This window comes from Dipodomys spectabilis, unplaced genomic scaffold (assembly GCF_019054845.1).
Source record: "Dipodomys spectabilis isolate Male_0828 unplaced genomic scaffold, ASM1905484v1 ptg000089l, whole genome shotgun sequence".
Lineage (NCBI taxonomy): Eukaryota > Metazoa > Chordata > Mammalia > Rodentia > Heteromyidae > Dipodomys > Dipodomys spectabilis.
Window position 1 is genome coordinate 4,685,921 of NW_024870766.1, and position 19,065 is coordinate 4,704,985.

At 35.1% G+C, this 19,065-nt stretch overlaps 1 protein-coding gene across 3 annotated transcripts in view; it reads right to left on the reverse strand.

Moving 5' to 3' along the window:
- Positions 1-19,065, reverse strand: part of Cdk14 (cyclin dependent kinase 14) — a 538,666-nt gene that overhangs the window by 203,390 nt on the left and 316,211 nt on the right. For all 3 annotated transcript variants that reach the window (XM_042684715.1, XM_042684719.1, XM_042684716.1), the window contains exon 10: positions 8,319-8,412. In XM_042684715.1, coding sequence (XP_042540649.1) covers positions 8,319-8,412 — 94 coding nt within the window. The remainder of the gene's footprint in view (positions 1-8,318; positions 8,413-19,065) is intronic.

Sequence of the window (19,065 nt, forward strand, 5' to 3'; positions counted from 1 at the left end):
TGCCTCCATCAGAAAGACATTGCCCCATTTGTTAGGAAATGGAAAGGCTTGGAAAAAAATTATATTAAGTGAAGTAAGCCAGGCCCAAAGAAACATAGGTCCCATGGTTTCCCTTACTTGCAATATCTAGTATATGTCTGAGTCAAGCAGAAAAGGTCAGATAAGGCGATGTTAGGGAAATGAACCTAAGATATGTATTCAAATGTTTTTTTTCTTCCATACGATTGTTTCTAATGCATTTATAAGATGATTTCTTTGTTGCTTTGTATGTCCCTCTTCCAAGGTATAACCCCTGCTTTCACTGTATTTGATGTTGGTATAATTTGTGGAGGGGAAGGGAAAAAACAAATCATTTAAATAGGGATACAGGTGGACCCATTGAAACAATGAGTTGTACAAATCCTTATATGGAAAAGCAAACTTTACAACTTTGGGGGGGGGGAAGGGAGGGAGATGGTGGAAGGGATGGGAAGGGGAAACAAAGAAGGAGGCAACAATATTTGATAAGAAATGTGCTCATTATCTTGTCCATGTAATTGTAACCCCTCTATATGGTATTTTCACAATAAAAAAAAATCAGAAAAAATAATAATAAAGAATAAGTTTTTTTTCTAGAAAGCTCCCTGGGTTAATTCTAGTATTATTGGAGAGAAAGCTTTTATTTAACAAAGCGGGTTATAAATATGATGCATTTTGATCAATGTCAACCCTTTCAAAATTCTCACTCATCCCTCCCCAAGAGAAAGCTTTGACGTATGTGAATTAACTTAATATATGTATGAAATACAGGTAGAGTAATAGTAAAAAAGAAAATAAGAAAGAAAAACAACAGCAAAAAGTAGAACTGGAGGGTGTGGCTCAAGTGGCAAATCATCCATATAACAACTATGAGATGCTAAGTTCAAATCTCAGTATCTTCCCAAAAGACATACACAATTTATCACATCATTAAAAACCAACCAAATAATCAATAATAAAAGACTGTGTTACTACATTTGGACATGTTTATAAAATATTGTTAAAAACATTGTAATATAATTAAAATAATGTTTCAAGTATACAATAATGGCTTAGAAATTTCCCCCTAGTTCATGTGGGACATGTGGCCCAATGGTACAGTCCCTAGCAATCACCACAATAACTCAATCCAGCAGCAAAAAAATTAAGAAAGAGGAAAAGCCCTGATCCTCAACAACAAAAAGAATAAATAAAATGAATAAATAGAATAAATATTAACTAAATATAAACCCTTAATTTATTATGATGGCAATTATGGAAAACTAGAGAGGAGAAATAATACAAAATTCCTAATATTAATTCTTTCTGAGCAGTGATTTTGTTTATTCTTATACTGTTTTAAATTTTATTTTCTTTTTCATGTATAAAAATAGTTGTCAGCACATGTCTGAAAAATAGTTGTCCGCACATAATGACCATGACTACTGATGAGTCTGGAAGGAACTATATACAAGTGAAGAGGTATTTTGACCAGAATTGGAAGTATGGTAGACTCTTGCCCCTACTACGTTTTTCTAAAATTGACTTTAAAATTGTGACTTGATGTTTTCAATATTCTTCATCAACAAGTTTCATTTAGTTCTTTACTTCAGTCTTCATACAGTTGAGTTTATTATTCTATCACATTCTCTTAATTTTGCTAAAATGCCAATTTAACATTGTCAAAATTTTGTTAAAAAAGTATATTGTCTCTGGCCCAGCAATTCCACTTCTAGATACATGTCCAAGAGAAATGAAAATACACAAAAGCTTGATTACAAATGTTCGTGGGAGAACTATTCACAATAACCTAAAGTGGAAAAACCAAACTAAACCAAACAGTTGTTCACTAGCTGATAAACAAAATGATGTATTTCCATACATCATACTTGTCAATAAAAGAGAATGAAATACTGATATATGCTAGGAGGATGAATCTTGAAGATAGTATACTAACTGAAAGAAGCCAGACAAAAAGGATCCCATTTGATTCTATTTACATTTATTGGCAGGAGGGCAGAAACTATATTACTGGTTGTCTAGGACTGGAAGGGCTGAAGGAAATAGAAGTTGACTGTTAGCATGCATGGAGTTACCTTTTCAGTTGTCAGAAAGACAGCTTTCTAAAATTGACTATAGTGATGGTGGCACAATTCTATTAATGTGTTAAAAGTCACTGAGTGAATTTTACGGGATATGAATTATTTCTCAATAAAGCTGTTTCTCAATATAGGTGTACTGTTTCCTAGAATACAGTAAAAAAAGAATCCTTAACTTATTGAAGTCCAGTCTTGAACATCCAAACTCACTTCCCACCCATACAGAACACATTCCACAGTCCCCTCCAACTTTCAAACCAGTGCAGATATCCTTTTCTTCTTGGTTTCCCATCTCCAAATGTTATACTCCCCTTAATGCTTAACAAGCTTCCTGTAATAGCTTCACACTTTTAGAATTAAAAAGGTTGTAACTGCACGGTGACAATGAAATCATTTAGCTCACCTCTTCCTTTTGCAGATGTAGAAACTGTCATCCAATTAGAAAAAGTGCTTTGTTCACAGTAAAAAAAAAAATAGAGCACAGTATTTAAACCAATGATAATAAAGATAATAAAGGTCCACTATTATTACTGGGTCTTCCATATGCTGATCAACTATTGAGTAATTAATTGTGACTCAACTTTTAAAGTTATGTCTTACCTACCTGCCTGTGCTATCAATATTCTACCCTACCAAAGTGGCTGATAACATTCTCTTAGATGTTAATCAGTTCCAAAGAAGGTCGTATCAACTTCCCTTTACATTCTTACAATGCTCCCCTAGCCTATCATGAAACTTCAGGATTATGAGTCCAGTTCTAATACTCTATAAACAAAGCCATAATTAGGAAACAGGACAGAAACTCTCTGCAGATTCTCGACTGTCAGTCTAAAGCTATGCACAGAGAATCTAACTCCAAGCTTCAAGTAAGGATCAATGCCAAGATTCTAATTCCCCTCCCTTTTCTTTCCCTCCCCTTCCTTCCTTCCCCTCTCCTTACTCTCCTCTCCCCACTTAAACTCTGACTTTTATATGGATGAATATGAGGCTTTTAACAAGTGTACTAATCAAATAAAGTATAACAGGTTAACAAATGAAATTCTTTTACAAGCCAAGAGACTCAGTACATAGGCAGGGGCAAGTCAGACCTTTAGGGTTATTAATATTCAAAGATGGAAGAAAGAAACAGACTTAAAACACAAAATTATGCACTCCCTTTGTTATGACTATTTTGTCCTGGGCCATGGGCCACACAAACCCAGAAGCATCTGCCAAAGGTTTCAGACAGCTGTACAAGCACTCTCTGCCATTTGTTCAGCTGTTTTGAATATGAGATACATTCCCAAGGTTCTCTCAAGTAGATTTCTTTTTTTTTTTTTACCCTCAGGACAATGTGTCTAGAATATAAATTATTTTTATTAGCTGTGATTTTGTCACTCTGCATATGTATTCACCTGAATAGTTGTTTCTGCTGCTTATATTTTGCAACAAATGGAAGAGAAGAGAATAAATATATTATGCTACACTTAAAAATGGGTAATGCTGAAGAATGAAAATAAATCGCCTTTTCCACCTGAGAGCAGAGAGTTCTTGCTCAGAGAAATAGGTGGTACTTTGCAGCTCTAAATGTCTTGAATAACATTTGTCAAAATTCTATCACCTTTCTTCCTTTCTTGCATATGAGCATCCCAGTTTCAAGGAAGATGATTTAACGCGAAATCTCAGATTGTAGCAAGCCAGCTCATCCTGTATTTTTGAACACAGTTATTATGTTCTGGAAATGAATTCATTGGATTTATTTAAAATGTTGCTGGCTTCCATCAAAGGAGAAGAAAAAAGGAAGAAAATATAAAGGCTTTCATTAACTGATCTTATTGCTGTCCAGATTTTTGTTTATAAAGACTCGGTATGTGGAAGCTAATTATATTGGCTATCTTGGGTGAAATGCTATTAATTTTGTGCTTCAGCATTATTAACCACCTTTCTATACACAGTTCACCAGCAAATGAATGGGCTTAATCCTGCTATTAAAAACATGAAATTAACTAAACAATCCTATGTTTCATGACTTTTCAAAGTTGATTATATCCTTGGCAGTAATTTACCAGAGTCCAGGAACACAACGTCACTTTAGAAAGCACTGTCTGGCTTGTTGAAGAGTAGTTGATTTAAATCTAATAGTCATTCCTCTTCAGATCAGAAAAATAATTTTTTCCCAGTGACTTAACCATGCTGTTTGCAGAATTTCCTCTGCCAGTGATCACACAAGTCCTGACAGAGTTTGCTCATTTAATGTTATATATTTAGTTAGTATTTGCAAATTTAAACATTTCAGTAGAGGAAAAAGAAATGGTAATGTTTGATGTGAAAGGTTTTGGAATTTTAAAAAAATTCTAATTTTTCAAGGCAAAATGTAACCTCACTTAATTCTAAAGCAGTAATTTTATATAAATGAAGATCTTAAAAATTAAAAGCATAACACAAGCAAAATAATTACAGTATACTAAAGAGTTAATGCCATCAGTCATGGAGTCAGCTGCATTGAAGAGTCTCTGTGTTCTAACAATAGTAGTTTAGGTTATCAATAATCTCATGGGGTATTTGTAATTATATTTTTCCCTGGCTCATTAAAAGCCTGGTCATAGCTCAAAGGTTTCTGAATACGCATAAAATTAGAAAAGTAGTGCCATAAAATTAAGAAATAATAGCAAAATGTCATAGAGGAAGCAGTCCAACAAGATACTACCTATTGGGAATTATTTACATATACAAATACTTTAAGTGAACAATAACTAAGCTATGCCAACAAATGGATTTATGTTGTGATGAAATACATTTTTTGTCTAATGGTATAAAACACAACTGATTTGTGTAAGCCCTTATTTTCCTTTTAAAAGCATCTTGAAGTAATAGTTAGAGAAATGATTTCTTTATCTATGATTCATTCTGAATTTTCTAATAAAAAATTTATAAGAAATTTATAAAGAAAAAATATTTTAGCATAAAACAAATCAACAACTTGACATAATTATTAGTTACATTATTATTTTTCAGCAGCTAGATAACAGTGTATAGGAACCTAAGTAGAATCAAAAGTTTAGGAAATTATTCTCAGACTATAATAGCATGGTATTATTATTATACTTGAGTTTTAAATAAATTTGAAGACTATTAAAATATGCATAAAAATCTATATAATACAATCTAGAACTCACCAAAATTCCCTCTATTTTTTCTAGTAACAAAAAGTATGGGAAAGTCTATTAATATTTAAGAAAATATTTATAAAGTTATTTAAAATAACTGAATAAAAATAAAGGCTGAGTAGAAAAAAGTTAAAGAAAATACTTTTATAAAAACTACAAGTCTACATGGAAAGACATAAAATATAAATGATTTATTCTTGTTTGGGAAAGTTTAATATTAAATCATTTTTCCTAATAAAATATATAAGTCTAATATCATCCAATGGAGTAGATCTCTTAATCTCATATGTTAGATGAATGAATAAGAATAACCAATAAGTTTGTGAAAATCAAATTTTATTAAGAACTTTTAATATTAAAAATTATTATTAATAGGACAAGTGTACAATATATGCTTCTAGTAGGACTTTATCATTCTGAAAATCTGTAAAAACTACCAGCATCAGGTTAGTTACTAAGAAAGTCTGATTCACACAATGAGACATTTCTCCTGTCATTAGGAATGATGATTAGATGCTAAATTTACTTTTCAATGATGAGTGCTCATTGCATACTGTTATGTGAAAACAGTAAGTCACAAAATTGTGTATATGGCATGATACGATTTTTTTAACATGTATAGGAAAAAAGTCTATGGAAACTATAAACCCAAATACTAAAACATGTATGGAAATTGTGCTTGCCTTTGAAGTTAAAGTCCCTACATGGCAATCTTTGTTTACCAGCAGAAATGAAGAAACATCAATTGGCAAGCTGGAGACAACCTAAGAAGGGATGAAGGCTTTCTCCATATTGAGTTGGTAATTAGTTATGCATGGATCATAGGTTGGTGATCAGTTTTGTTTCTCAGAGCATTTCTGCAGTCCTTGATATCTACTTAAGCTATATAAATAATTTTTATTCTGATTTTCTATTATTTGATAATTTCTACTAATTTGATTGTTTCTCTATGACAGACCATAAAACTTAGCAATTAAATCCTCTCATTTATTCAAGAGTTTGCACTTGATTTAAAATACTAAATGCATTTTTTTCTGGTTAGAAAGAATGTTTTTTTCAGTTTTTGTACCTTTTGACATAAAAATATTGTTTGGAAAAATTAATGTTTGTGTGTGGGAATTTATAGACATAAGTGGAAAAACAATGGATATAGACAGCTTCTGGGAGAAAAAAAATCAATAGTAGAATTCCTTGAGTTTTTGTTAGGGATGCTTTTAGTTGTCCATATGCTGTTAGGGCACAGGCCCTCTCCCCAACACAAGATATTGCATGCAGGAACCCAGTACTAATGGAGTCCTAGTTCATGTCACTACATCCTCCCTTGGTTCTTACATTTAAGATGAAAGTCATATTTTAATGTGGCACTTATAAAAATAAAACCAACAGTAATCTAGTCACTTGACCTGGACAATACTAAAATCTATGTCAGTGATTTATATGAGAGTTTATCAAAGAAAGGAGAGGTGTGGCAATGCTAGCAAATACAACATAGTTTGAATCCGTTTAATTGTAATTTATTTTCAGTGCTAGGGCTTGAAATCATGGCCACTCAGGACTGATGCTCTATCACTTGAGCCACACCTGTAGTTGCAGTTTTCGATGATTAATGGATGGGAAGAAAAGACTCACAGATTTGTTTGCCCAGGTGGGCTTTGAACCTCAGTTCTCATATCTCAGCCTCCTGAGAAGCAGGTTCATAGCCATGAGCTATATGTACTCTGCTAGTTTGAATACTTTTATGAAAAGGATTAACAACTTTACAGTTGTCTAGTTCTGATTCCATGTTCAAATAATCGGTTTATATAATCACAAGCTTATTAAAATAATAAACCTAATATGAAATGCCTATTAAATAAAAAGATATTCAGCATAAGACTGATGTGAAGCAAACAACTTGTATTAAGGAAATATTTACTCTGTGTTAAACATTCTAAAGCGCTCTTTATAGTAAGTCAATGATTCTTCAATGTAACCTGTGAGGTGAGTGCTATTCTTATACTTCACTTCACCCATGGAGACATCAAAGCTCAGGGACCTAGGAAATGCCTTGCCTAAGGCCACACTTTAGCCAAAAAGTGAGCAGGGTGCTAAATCTAGATAAGCTGGCTCCACAACACTTTATTTTTTTAAGTATTTTAAACAAAAAAGGTAGCTTTTATTTCGATCAGGTTTAGATTTATAGAAAGTTGCAAAGAAGTTTACAGAGAAGTCATGCACACCCTGCCTTCAACTTCCCCTTGCTAAAGTCATATGGCACATATGGCACATTTTTGGCAATTATATAGCCCGTATTGGTATGCTAGTAATAATTAATACCATGCTTTCTTCAGACTCTACAGTTTTTCTCTAATGTTTTTTTTTTTTTTCTGGTCAAGAATACCATGCATAAGACCACATTATACCAAGTTGTCATGTTTCTCCAGACAGTGTTGAATAGTGGTAGTCTCTCAGACTTTCCTTGCTTTGGATAATGTTTTGAGGAATACTGGTGATACATCTTGTGGAATGTTCTGAAATTCCGCTTAATGTGGTATGCTTTTCATAACTAAACTGAAGCTGTGGCACACTGGCGAAATCCCATTCTCAACACGTCGTTTCAAGGGTACATGGTACTACCATGACTTATCACTAATAGGATGAGTCTTCAAAATGTGCCCAAGGTATTATATACCTTTTGTCTCCAGTGTAAGGTTCCTATGTTCCATTGTATACAACTTCCTCCCCACATTATAATAGAAACCAGTACCAGTCAAAGTCTATGGGCCACAGAGAAGTTTTACTTATGTGAATTGGGGTGTCTATAAAAATTATTTACATTGTAGCCCATTTGGAATTATAACTCCTTACTCTATATTGCCTCTACTATCTCACTCTTTCTTATTCATCTGGCACATTATTCATGTATAAGAGTTTAAAAACAAAATTCTTGTCAATTTTTTGTTTTTCAAATGCCTCAAAAATGTTAGAACTAAATGTGACACTATATAAATTTGTTTTACAAAGTGTAGACTTTGTCACTAAGGGGGCTCATTAGAAGTCCGTTTTTTGTCTCGGAAGTACTTTGCAAAGAACTTACCAGAAATATTCGTTCAAGTTGATCCTGAATGTCTTTCATTCCTGGAAAAGCAGCAACTCCTTGAATCATCTCAACAAAGATGCAACCAACTCCCCTGAAGAAAAGAAGGAATTATTAGGGAAGCTTCAACACATTCTATTTAGAAGACAAAATCTGAGATTTTAACATCCATTCCACAGGAAAGAGGCAGCAATACATACCAGTAAGAGCAGTGGGATACATGGAGAGCATGGCTCTCCTCCCATGGTGTGTTTACTACCTTCAAAGACTTCCTCAAAAGTATTCTAAACCAGTGCAGTGACACTGGCTTCAGAAAATGGTGAACACCTAACATAGGAAGCCTCCGTGTCTTCTCACTTGAGGATACAGCTGATTAAGTCTTTGGCTTGACATATAAAAGTCACTTTATAACCCTGTTCTAACATTCTTTCCAACTATGTTTCTCAAATTCACAATGTACTGTACTCTATAGCTGTTAGCATTTCTCAATCCTCTGCATCAGCATTGTCTGGAGAACTTTTAAAAGCCACAAATTCTCTCACCACAAATTCCAGAGAGTCTGCTCAGGGATGAACATGAACTTCTGGTATGGTATAGAATGGCTAGAGTGAGGACTGTCAAATGAGAAAGATCTATTGCTAAGTATAAATCTTTGGATTTGGCTCACATTACCTAGAATAGCATCCTTTTTACGTATTTGCTCTTGAAAATAAATACAGTTAAATCTTTATGATATTGTTTCAACGTCACCTCCTCCAGGAAACCTTCTAGCAGGCAAGTAGCTCCTCTTATGAACTCTGGTTATGCCCTTACTCAATACATCAGTCATCTACTATGTTCAACTTCCTCTCCTGCCTTAACTGCTGGGCACAGAGTTCCCATCTAGCAAGGCAGTCAAGAGTAACAAAAGGCACGGCTTCCCAGACATAGCAGCCTGCATTTACCTCCCCACCCCACCCCTCACCAAAATGGGCAGTCCATAGTCATGGGCAGTCAGTTAGATTAGTTCTGCTGGGAACTTGGACCAGGATGATAAGAAACTGGATATGTAGATGAGTAAGTCATATAAATGGCAGGGAACAATGGGAATAGGCAGCATTTCTACACATTAAGTTTCCTAAACTGATGCTCATACAGAGTGTGCAGTCAACCCAATTTTTCTAGATCTCTCTACCTTCTAGCAACCCTCCATAATTTCTTAATGACTCTGCTTTGAATGGGTTTATGTTTCCTGGAACTATACAAATAAGAGCATAAACATAATGGGACATTTGTTCAATTGCTACATTTATCTTAAATCTAGGGCAAGCAAGCCCATGCATCTTTAACTTATTTCAGAACCACATGGGGTAAAACACAAGTGACCTACTTCTCTATAGCTGCACCGTGTTTTTCATAGTTGTGTATAAGTAATACATTTTCAAAAATGCCTTTCCTATTACACCATATAGTTTCTGTCTAAACACAGACATTCAACAAACATGTAAGAGTGCCAAAATTACTAAAATCACGCACATTTTACTTTATATAATAAAATAATTTAATTTAAGCAATAAAAAATTAGTTTTAAATCAAATGTTCTAGCTAGATGGATTTTTAAAGCACATTGTTTATATGTTAGATTTGAGCGATGGCAAAGGTATAGAGAGAATTATTTTATTGGCACAATAAAATGCAATGGCATGTTTGTAAATATTGGGGTTTCAGATGTCTGATTAAGTGTAGTTAAAATTCCAGCATGGTAGTTTTCCAAATTTTTCTGCCAAGAACTCTTTTAAGGCTCCTGACCAGCATTTCCATTGTATTCATAAGTTTATATTTAGCATCTTGCATATTCAAAACCTGTTCCTTTCTTATATCTGAGAATGAGCTCTATAATTACCTTATAGCTTTCATTTTTCCCACCACAGGCTGCAGCTCTGAGTGGGAAGACCCACAGCAGAAGATAAAGTGCCATTAATTCACAGCTAAGCGGGCTGGCTGGGAAGATAACTTTCACACGGTTACACCTGCCTATTCATTTTTTTTTTTTTACTACTACTTGCTCTTAGTTGATATCATCTCCCAAATATGACTCCTGGAACAATTAAAAAATAAATCTTTGCTGCAATGTTATTCCACTTGAAAGAAATGGTACAGATTTTCTATTGGTTATTATCTGCTTGGCAAACTACAAGATGTTTCCTATGATGTCATTTATTTTTCAAGGATGCTTGAGGGTGTAGTAATGAAGCTGAGAGAATTATACATAAAGGACATAAGCAAAATTATAATGCACAGGAAAATAAAAAGTAGAATTACAGAACACATCAGCATATTAATATAGGAGATTGCTTTTTTACTGGAGCTTCCTTATCACCAAACAGCAATAAAAGCTTTTCAATTTAATACGAATGGACCACTGCCTGCTTTCCATTTTTCCCTCTTTCTACCCTCCATTAGTCCTGCATTTTGTCTCTCCCTCTCAATAGATTAAGCTGACTACACTGAGTGGTTCTCTAAAATGAATTCATCCACTTAAGCACTATACTTAAGATATATAACTTGGTATGAGGAAATGTCTAATTTATTGCTTCTTTTCAGAATCTGAATGATTGTGTAATTATCGCCCACTTAGTCTAAATTTTTCAAGAAGAAGCACTCATATAAGCTTACAATTAAAGATATCATAAAATGCAATATGTTCAAACTCTTATTTCAGGGTTAGTCAACTGGTAAGGTAACATATAAAACACCCACCCATGCTCACACATCAGTTAGTTATTTTGAATGATAGATTTCCAGATTTGACTCTCATCACAGGTATAGGAATGATCTTTATTGTAGTTCAAAATGAGACTTTAAACAAAATTGAGTTATTTTTGTTGGTACAAGCAAAGATAGATTAGGACTGAAAGTCACAGAATTTGGGCATTTTTATTATTAAAAAGAAAGCAAACTTAAGTAGAAAAAGTGGATTTAGGATAAAAAATGAAGAGATACCACCTTTTAAATACAAGCAAGTAGAAGAACTTAAAATTAAAAAAAAATAAAGGAGCATTTATTATTACCTAAGAAAACTTTCTAAATCTTTTCTTTTGGTTGCATAATCTTCAGTGAATTCATAACAATCTTAGAATCAAACTTAGGACCTTGAACATTTATCAAGTTCTGAACTTTTGATCTAATTCCTCAACCCAATATACTTTTTTTTTTTTCCGATCATGGGGCTTGAACTCTGGGCCTGGGCACTATTCCTCAGCCCTTCAGCTCAAGGCAAGCACTCTACTACTTGAGCCACAGCATCGTTTCTGGTTTTCTGAGTGGTTTACTGCAGATAGTCTCAAGGAATTTCCTGCCTGGGCTGGCTTTGAACCACAATCCTCAGATCTCAGCCTCCTGAGTAACTAGGATTACAGGCATGAGCCACCAACGCCTGGCTTATTTTCTTTTTCTTTGACACTGAGGATTAAATTTAGGACACAGCTCATAACCACTGAAGTCTGTCTACTCCCAGCCTTATCTTTTCCTATGAAGAGAATATTCAGATACATTTTCCTCTAGAATGGTAATGGCTTTTTTCTAAATAGTTGAGAAAAGACTGTTCTTAGTTTCACGTCTCATATTATGTATGATCATATATAAACTTTTTGGGGTGTTGTTCATTTTAGGGAAATATTACATTTCTATACACTTTAGATAGCATATAGCAATTTAGTGGATTCTGCTTTATACAATTTAGGACTAAGAAGCAAGAAGAGAATAAGAACACTCCTTGTTCAGTCTGGAAGGCTCAGAAGAATTCACACATCTCATGCAAAAAGGACTAGAAAAGTTTATTTGGCATATTATGGGGAAATGGAACCGAGGGTGAGCATGGACATTCCAGGCAGAGAAAATAGAATTCACTGAGGAGTCTTAAATGTAATGAGTGCTAGTGTTAAAATGGAAGAAAAGGTATAAATGAGCAGAGGACTATAGTCTTTGCTGTTTGTTGTCCACTAGAATGTTTTGATCTTTTTTTTTTTTTTTTCATTTCAGTACTCATAAGCTGAACCTAATTAACAGGATAGACCTATGGAAAAACCACTTATGCTGATTAAGAATATGGTAGCTTAGCTGGGTGCCTGTAATCCTAGCTACTCAGGAGGCTAAGATCTGAGGATCTTGGCTCAAAGCCAGCTTGGGCAATTAAGTCCTTGAGACTCTTATCTCCAATCCGAAGCTGGGAAGTGATGTTATGCCTCAAATGGTTGAGTGCTAGCCTTGAGCAAAAAAGCTCATGGACAGCTCCCAGAACCTGAGTTCAAGCCCTACAACCATAAATAAATTTAAATAAATAAATAAAGTAGCTTTCAACAGAGAACAAAATATAGGTAGCTACTAGTTGTAAGGTTATCACTTTCTTTCTTATTCAGGTAAGTACATACAAAAGACTAAGGATCACAAATTATTTCACCCCTGGCAGGAGGGCAATACATAATACTGTCAAGGGCTCCACGAACTACGGCAGGCAGGACAAATCCCTTTTGCTCACTGCTTGTTTTTATGGGGCCTGTGATATAAGAATCACCTTTACATTTCTCTCCAAGTTTGTTTATTTATAATTGACAGACAAAATTATATGTATTTATTCTGAACAACATGTTTTGAAGTATATTACATGATATATGTATATTATATACATACATATATGTATATGGATATATATATATATTTATTTATTTGGTTAACTAACATCAGCATTACTTCAGAGAGCTATCATTTTCATTGTGAGAACATTTGATATCACTCTCTTGGTGCTTTTCCAGAACACAATATATTGTCATTCACGGCAGTCAACATGCTATACAGTATGAGGCCTTGAGTTTACTTTCTTTCCTACATTTTGCACCTTTCATCAACAGCTCTTGATGGAAAGTAGATATTTTAAAGTATTTTTGAGAAATAGAGACTATACACAATGTTTTCTGTAATGATTTCCTCTCAAAACAGATTTAATGAATTGATTTGCACAATAGAGGTAGAAGTGAGTTTACTTTTATAAACTTTTAGTTTTTGTTTTATGTTTAGAAGATACATTAGCAATGTCTCATTTCTTGACAGCCTTGTCTTTCATGTACACTAGGAAATTTTGTCTGTTAAACTGAATTTTATAGCTATACAGGTATCAGGCTCTATCTTCATTCCAGGGGATATTTTTTCTATCCTCTTGCACACTTATATCACTGCCAACAATGGGGATTGGAGGTTATATTCATTTGCATTTTCATTAATAGATGAAATTCTTGAGGCAGGTTATCTTCCTAAGGAAAAGAATCTCCAATTCTGGAGGCTGAAGAACCAAATGGCAGGGTGCAAGGTCTCTTGAGAGGTTGGTATCACGGCTGCATCATCTCATAGTGCATGGTTATTCTGGGAATGTGTGGGAAAAAATATATCTGGATGTGGTGGGTCAGAGAGACTAAGTGGGACCCAGCTTTTATAATAACCATTTTGAAAGCACCAACAAGAAATAAACCAATAATCTCCAAGGTGTAAAACACCACTGATCCACAGAGCTCCCACAAAGCCCCATCTCCTACTACCACCTTGAAATATTACTCAACTGAGTAAATTTTTTCCCTTTTTGGTGGTACTAGGAATTGATCTCAAGGTATTCTACTCCACTATTTGAGCCGCACTCCCAGTTCTTTTGCCTTTAATTTGTTTTTTCCAATAGGGCTTTTTTTCCCCTCCCAGTCCAGTTTCCTCTGAGAACAATCTTCCTAAATCTACCTCTTTGTAGCTAGGATTATAGGTGTGAACCATTGAATCTGCCTCCCAATTGGGTATTATGTTCAGACTTGCAAAGAAGAATCTTTAATAAGGAACACATTTAAACTCTATTTAATCCACAGAGGTTAAAAGACTTTGGACCTTTATTTTCAAGAGACTGACTCTGTTCTGGTTACATAGCTCCATCTTCCATGTCTAAAACATGTACAAGCTTTCTCAACTCAGGATCTCTGCACAAGTGTGTTCTCTACACCTAATCTGTGACTGAATAAATGTTTCTTGTTTTTCAGGGGCAGCTCAAACATCTTTCCCAGTTATCATATGTAAGGTAAGCTTCCTGCTACCCAGCCTTCATGTCTCACCTTCCTCGCCTTAATTAGTTCTCTTTATAACATTCAAAAACTTGAATTGGTTTATAGGGATACAGGTGGACCCATTGCAACAATGAGTTGTACAAGTCGTTATGTTGAAAATGAACTTTACAACTTTGGTGGGGGGGGAGGATTTGGTGGGGAGCAGGGAGAGGATGGGATGGGATGGGAAGGGGAAACAAAGGAGGAGGCTACAATGCTTGATAAGAAAAATACTCATTATCTTGCCCACGTAATTGTAACCCCTCTGTACAGTATTTTCACAATTAAAAAAACAAAACTTGAATTGTCTGTGTCTTGGGGCTGCTTCTCCGCCATTTAGAAGATCTATAAGGCCAGAGACAAGGTCATAGTTATTACATTATCCCCAGGAAACAGCAGAGTGTCAGGTGCATAGAAAGAGCTCAGAAGTATCTGCACTGAATGAATCAAAATTGGCGCAATCCTTCTTCCCCCTGGCTATGCAGTGTGAGCGGAGCTTAGTGACTACATGCAAAGAGCACTACAGTATGAGGTAGAGGCCGGGATAGAGAGCAGCTTTACAATGGAGAAAACTGGCATACAGTACCTGAGTCGTATGGTCAAGGTTAAGATCATGAGTGATGTCATGTTGATATCATATATCCTGAAATGCTATAATAAGAATGTGTGCTAGACAAATTACAAAATACCTGCAAGTACTGGTCAAAACTGTCGAGATCATCAAAAACAAGAAAAAGAAGAAACTGTTCTAACTCAGAGGAGGCTGCGAACATCTGATAAATAAACAGAACATGGTATCTTACATGATATCTAAAAAAGAAACAGGAAGTTAAGGGGAAACTACCAAAATGGAAATGAGTTCTTTTAGAAGCCAGGGTTGATAGTGATACCCATAATACTAGCTTCTTAGAAGGCTAAGGCAAGAGCATTAGTCCATGTACTTAGGATCAGTGTGGGCAATAAAGTGAGATCAATTTCTTAACAAGAAAAATAAAATAGCTAGAGGTATAGCTTAATCAGTAAATGATAAGATAGTATGAACAAGGCCCTGGATTCACTACCCAATCTCTCTCTCCTCTTCTCTCCTCTCCTCTTCTCTTCTCTCCTCTTCTCTCCTCTTCTCTTCTCCTCTCTTCTCTTCTCCTCTCCTCTCCTCTCCTCCCCTCTCCTCTCTCTCTCTTTCTCTCTCTGTCTCTCTCTCACACACATACAAATAAAAGGTATTTAGTCAACAATAATGTATCAATGTAAGTTCCTTACACTATGACAAATGTGCTCTAGTGATAAAAGATGCTTACCAATGGGAGACCTAGGTGAGAAGTATTTCTGATCTATTTCCCACATCTCTATATTCATAAAATGATTCTAAAATTCAAAGTTATTTTTTTTTATCAGTAGTGGGGCTTGAACTCTGGGCTTGGGCACTGTCCCTGTGCTCTTCAGTTCAAGGTGAGCGCTCTACCACTTGAGCCACAGTGCCACTTCCAGTTTTCTGGTGGTTTATTGGAGATAAGACTCTCACAGGCTTTCCTATATGGGCTGGTTTTTGAACTGTGATCCTCAGCTCTCAGCCTCCTGAGTAGTTAGAATTACAGGTGTGAGCCACCAGCACCTTGGTTCAAAGTTAATTTTTAAAAAGGCAAAGTGGAAGAGGACAGCATTTTCTTAGTGGTGATTGATTATAGAATTAATCACAGAAGTAGAAAAGCCATATCATTTCTAGTTTTTTGTATTTAAGTGGAATCAACAAACCATAACAACAACAACAAAATCTCTGTTCAGTCAAATGTTAAAGAAATTGAGCAGCAAATAAAATGATTAATAACCCAGATACAAAGGTATTTGAAAACTGACACATTCTGGGATAAAGACATTCCAGAAGAAAGCTTGACCTGAATTCTTCTACATGGGGCAATGAAGAGATTAACTGTGTGGAGAAGAGCTGAGGACACTGAGGATGGGGAATGAAAAGTTCAATGTTACTCCTTTGAGAAGTCTTACTGATCTCGGACTATGCTAGGATTCTAACTCCATGTTACCCTGTATACTTTCTACAACTATAATTTACTGCAATGAAATAAATATTACAACTATAATTTGTAATTGAATACTTCCATACATATTAGCTAGCATCTTCCTCCAAAAGATGATCTGGTCATTTGGCTTTTAAAGATATCTTCTACCATTGGGGAGGGACATACTAAGCAAGAAAGAAATCATCTTATAAATATGTTAGAAACAATTGCATGAAAGCAAAAACATTTGAATACTTATCTTGGGGTTCATTTCACCTAACATCAACTTATCTGACCTTTTCAGCTTGTCTCAGACATATACTAGTTATTGCAAATAAGGGAAACCATGGGACCCATGTTTCTCTGTATTTGATGTTGGTTATAATTTGTGGAGGGGAAGGGAAAAAACAAATCGTTTAAATAGGGATACAGGTGGACCCATTGCAACAATGAAATGTACAAGACTTTATGTTGAAAAATGAACTTTACAAATTTGGGGGGGGTAGGGTAAAGGGAGAGGGGGGAGGGGGAGATGGGAAGAGATGGGAAGGGGAAACAAAGGAGGAGGCAACAATGCTTGGTAAGAAATGTACTCATTATCTTGCCCATGTAATTGTAACCCCTCTGTACGGTACTTTCACAATAATAAAAAATAAAACAATTCTGGATAAAAAATAAATAAATAAAAATAGTTATCTTCTAGATGAGTAAAAAGGGTGAAGGCAGTATGATAACACTGCAAGAGCTGGGCAACATAGGCTAGGTCACTAAAGTTACCAGGCAAGATACATTCTGAAAGATCTTTGTACTAAAGTCCGGTTAAGCTTTTGTGATTTAAGATAACTTTACATTTTTCAGCTTCAATAGGGATTCTTGAACCTGGGGGTATGTGTCTGTCATCTAAACATGCAGGAAGCTATGATGGCAAAAGTTCTAAATGAAAAGATCCTTCACATTCACCAAGAAACAAAAATATAGGGATTAATTGACTCCGTCATCTATACTCAAGAAATCTCTGCCTTTGACATCTTATATTTCAAGCATTACATAACTCAAGTCAATTTTCTCAGTAAGATATTGTTGTTATATTACATGATGGTAATGAACCCAGTAAACTATTTACCCATGTAAAGAAAAGTAAAATAATACCTAGATGGTATTATTTCTCTAGTAGACATTAATCTAATTTTGGTCTTAGAGTCAAAACATTAAAAAAAGCAAAATCCTACATTCCTTCCATAATTCTCAAAACAGATGTTTGGTTTAAGATCAGTAAACAGTTCAGAAAGAGTTTCATTTTAAAATATGGTACAGTTGAACTCTACAAAAAAGTTGCATTAATTCTGAAATTTCTAATTTTATCCATTTATTAACAAAGTTTACTATTCTGAGGTGCTTTCAGAGTGAGAGTTTCACACTCAAGTGGCAGAATTTACCCACAAAGCCCAGGAGAAATCACAACACAGCCCACCGTGCTTTTCTCTGCATGTAGAGGGGGCAGTGGATGGCACTGTCACAACAGAAGGAAGTCTGTCTCTTCCCATACAGGCCTTCCTCACTGAAAGTCACAGGAGGCTTCTATGCAAGTTCAGAGAATTATTTAGAGCCATGGAGAACCATCTGCATTGTCAAAACATTTGGAAAGAGGCTTGTAGATCAAGATATGTCAAGCTGCTTCTGACAGGAGGCAAGCAGATGAGCCAAACCATAACTCAGTGCAAGCTAATTCTCTTGCCTTCTCCCTTTCAACATTATGCTAGCACCAGAAATTTCCTCAAGGCTCATGTGTCCATGCAAAGAAAAGCACTGGAAGCAGCACATCTCCCTGGTTAATGTGTAAGCTAGTCACATGAAATCTGGTTAGAATCAGTATTCTGATTTATTAAGTGTACTTTGAAGCCAGCCTTAGATTCTGTGCTTCTAGCAAGCTTCCAGGTAATACTAAAGTGGCTGCTCTCAAAATCTGATACTGAAGAACAAGAATCTAAAAAAATGTAGGTTATTCTGTTTTGTTAACTGAGACTCTGAGTCTCTGAACACATAATCAGGTCTTCACCAAAGGAATAACAAAGAAAGAGTAGAACAGTAAAATAAATTAGATCAAGAGCAAAACACAATCTGAATGTAACACAGGGATGCCATACTAACTCAGAAAGCCTCCACATCCATTAACCTAGCAGGTCATTTTATTTAGGCATGGTTCACTGAAATAAACCATTATGCAATGAAAGCTGGAATTATTTGATCCACCAAGGCAGGCATATGTTGCTTCTTTTTTCTTTGAAGGAATGTATATGCTTATAAAATACACCAAAGAGCTTTCTCAAAGCAATCAGCTTCTAAAGGAAAAAAAAATTAAAAACCAACTCTTTTTTTTTGCTATAACCTCTAAGAAAATGTACCATATATAACAAATGTGATCTTTCATTTTGGCATTCACTGTGGTTGAAAAGTGAAAGACTAAAAAATCACATTCCAGCATACCCTTGGTGACACTGAAGGAACTGAATTGATTAAACTGTCACTCATCATTTACTGTGGTGAGTGCTTCATTAGGCACCGATAGGCGCGATATATCTTAGTCAAATACTTCTATGGAGTATTTCACTCTCAAAGCAATGA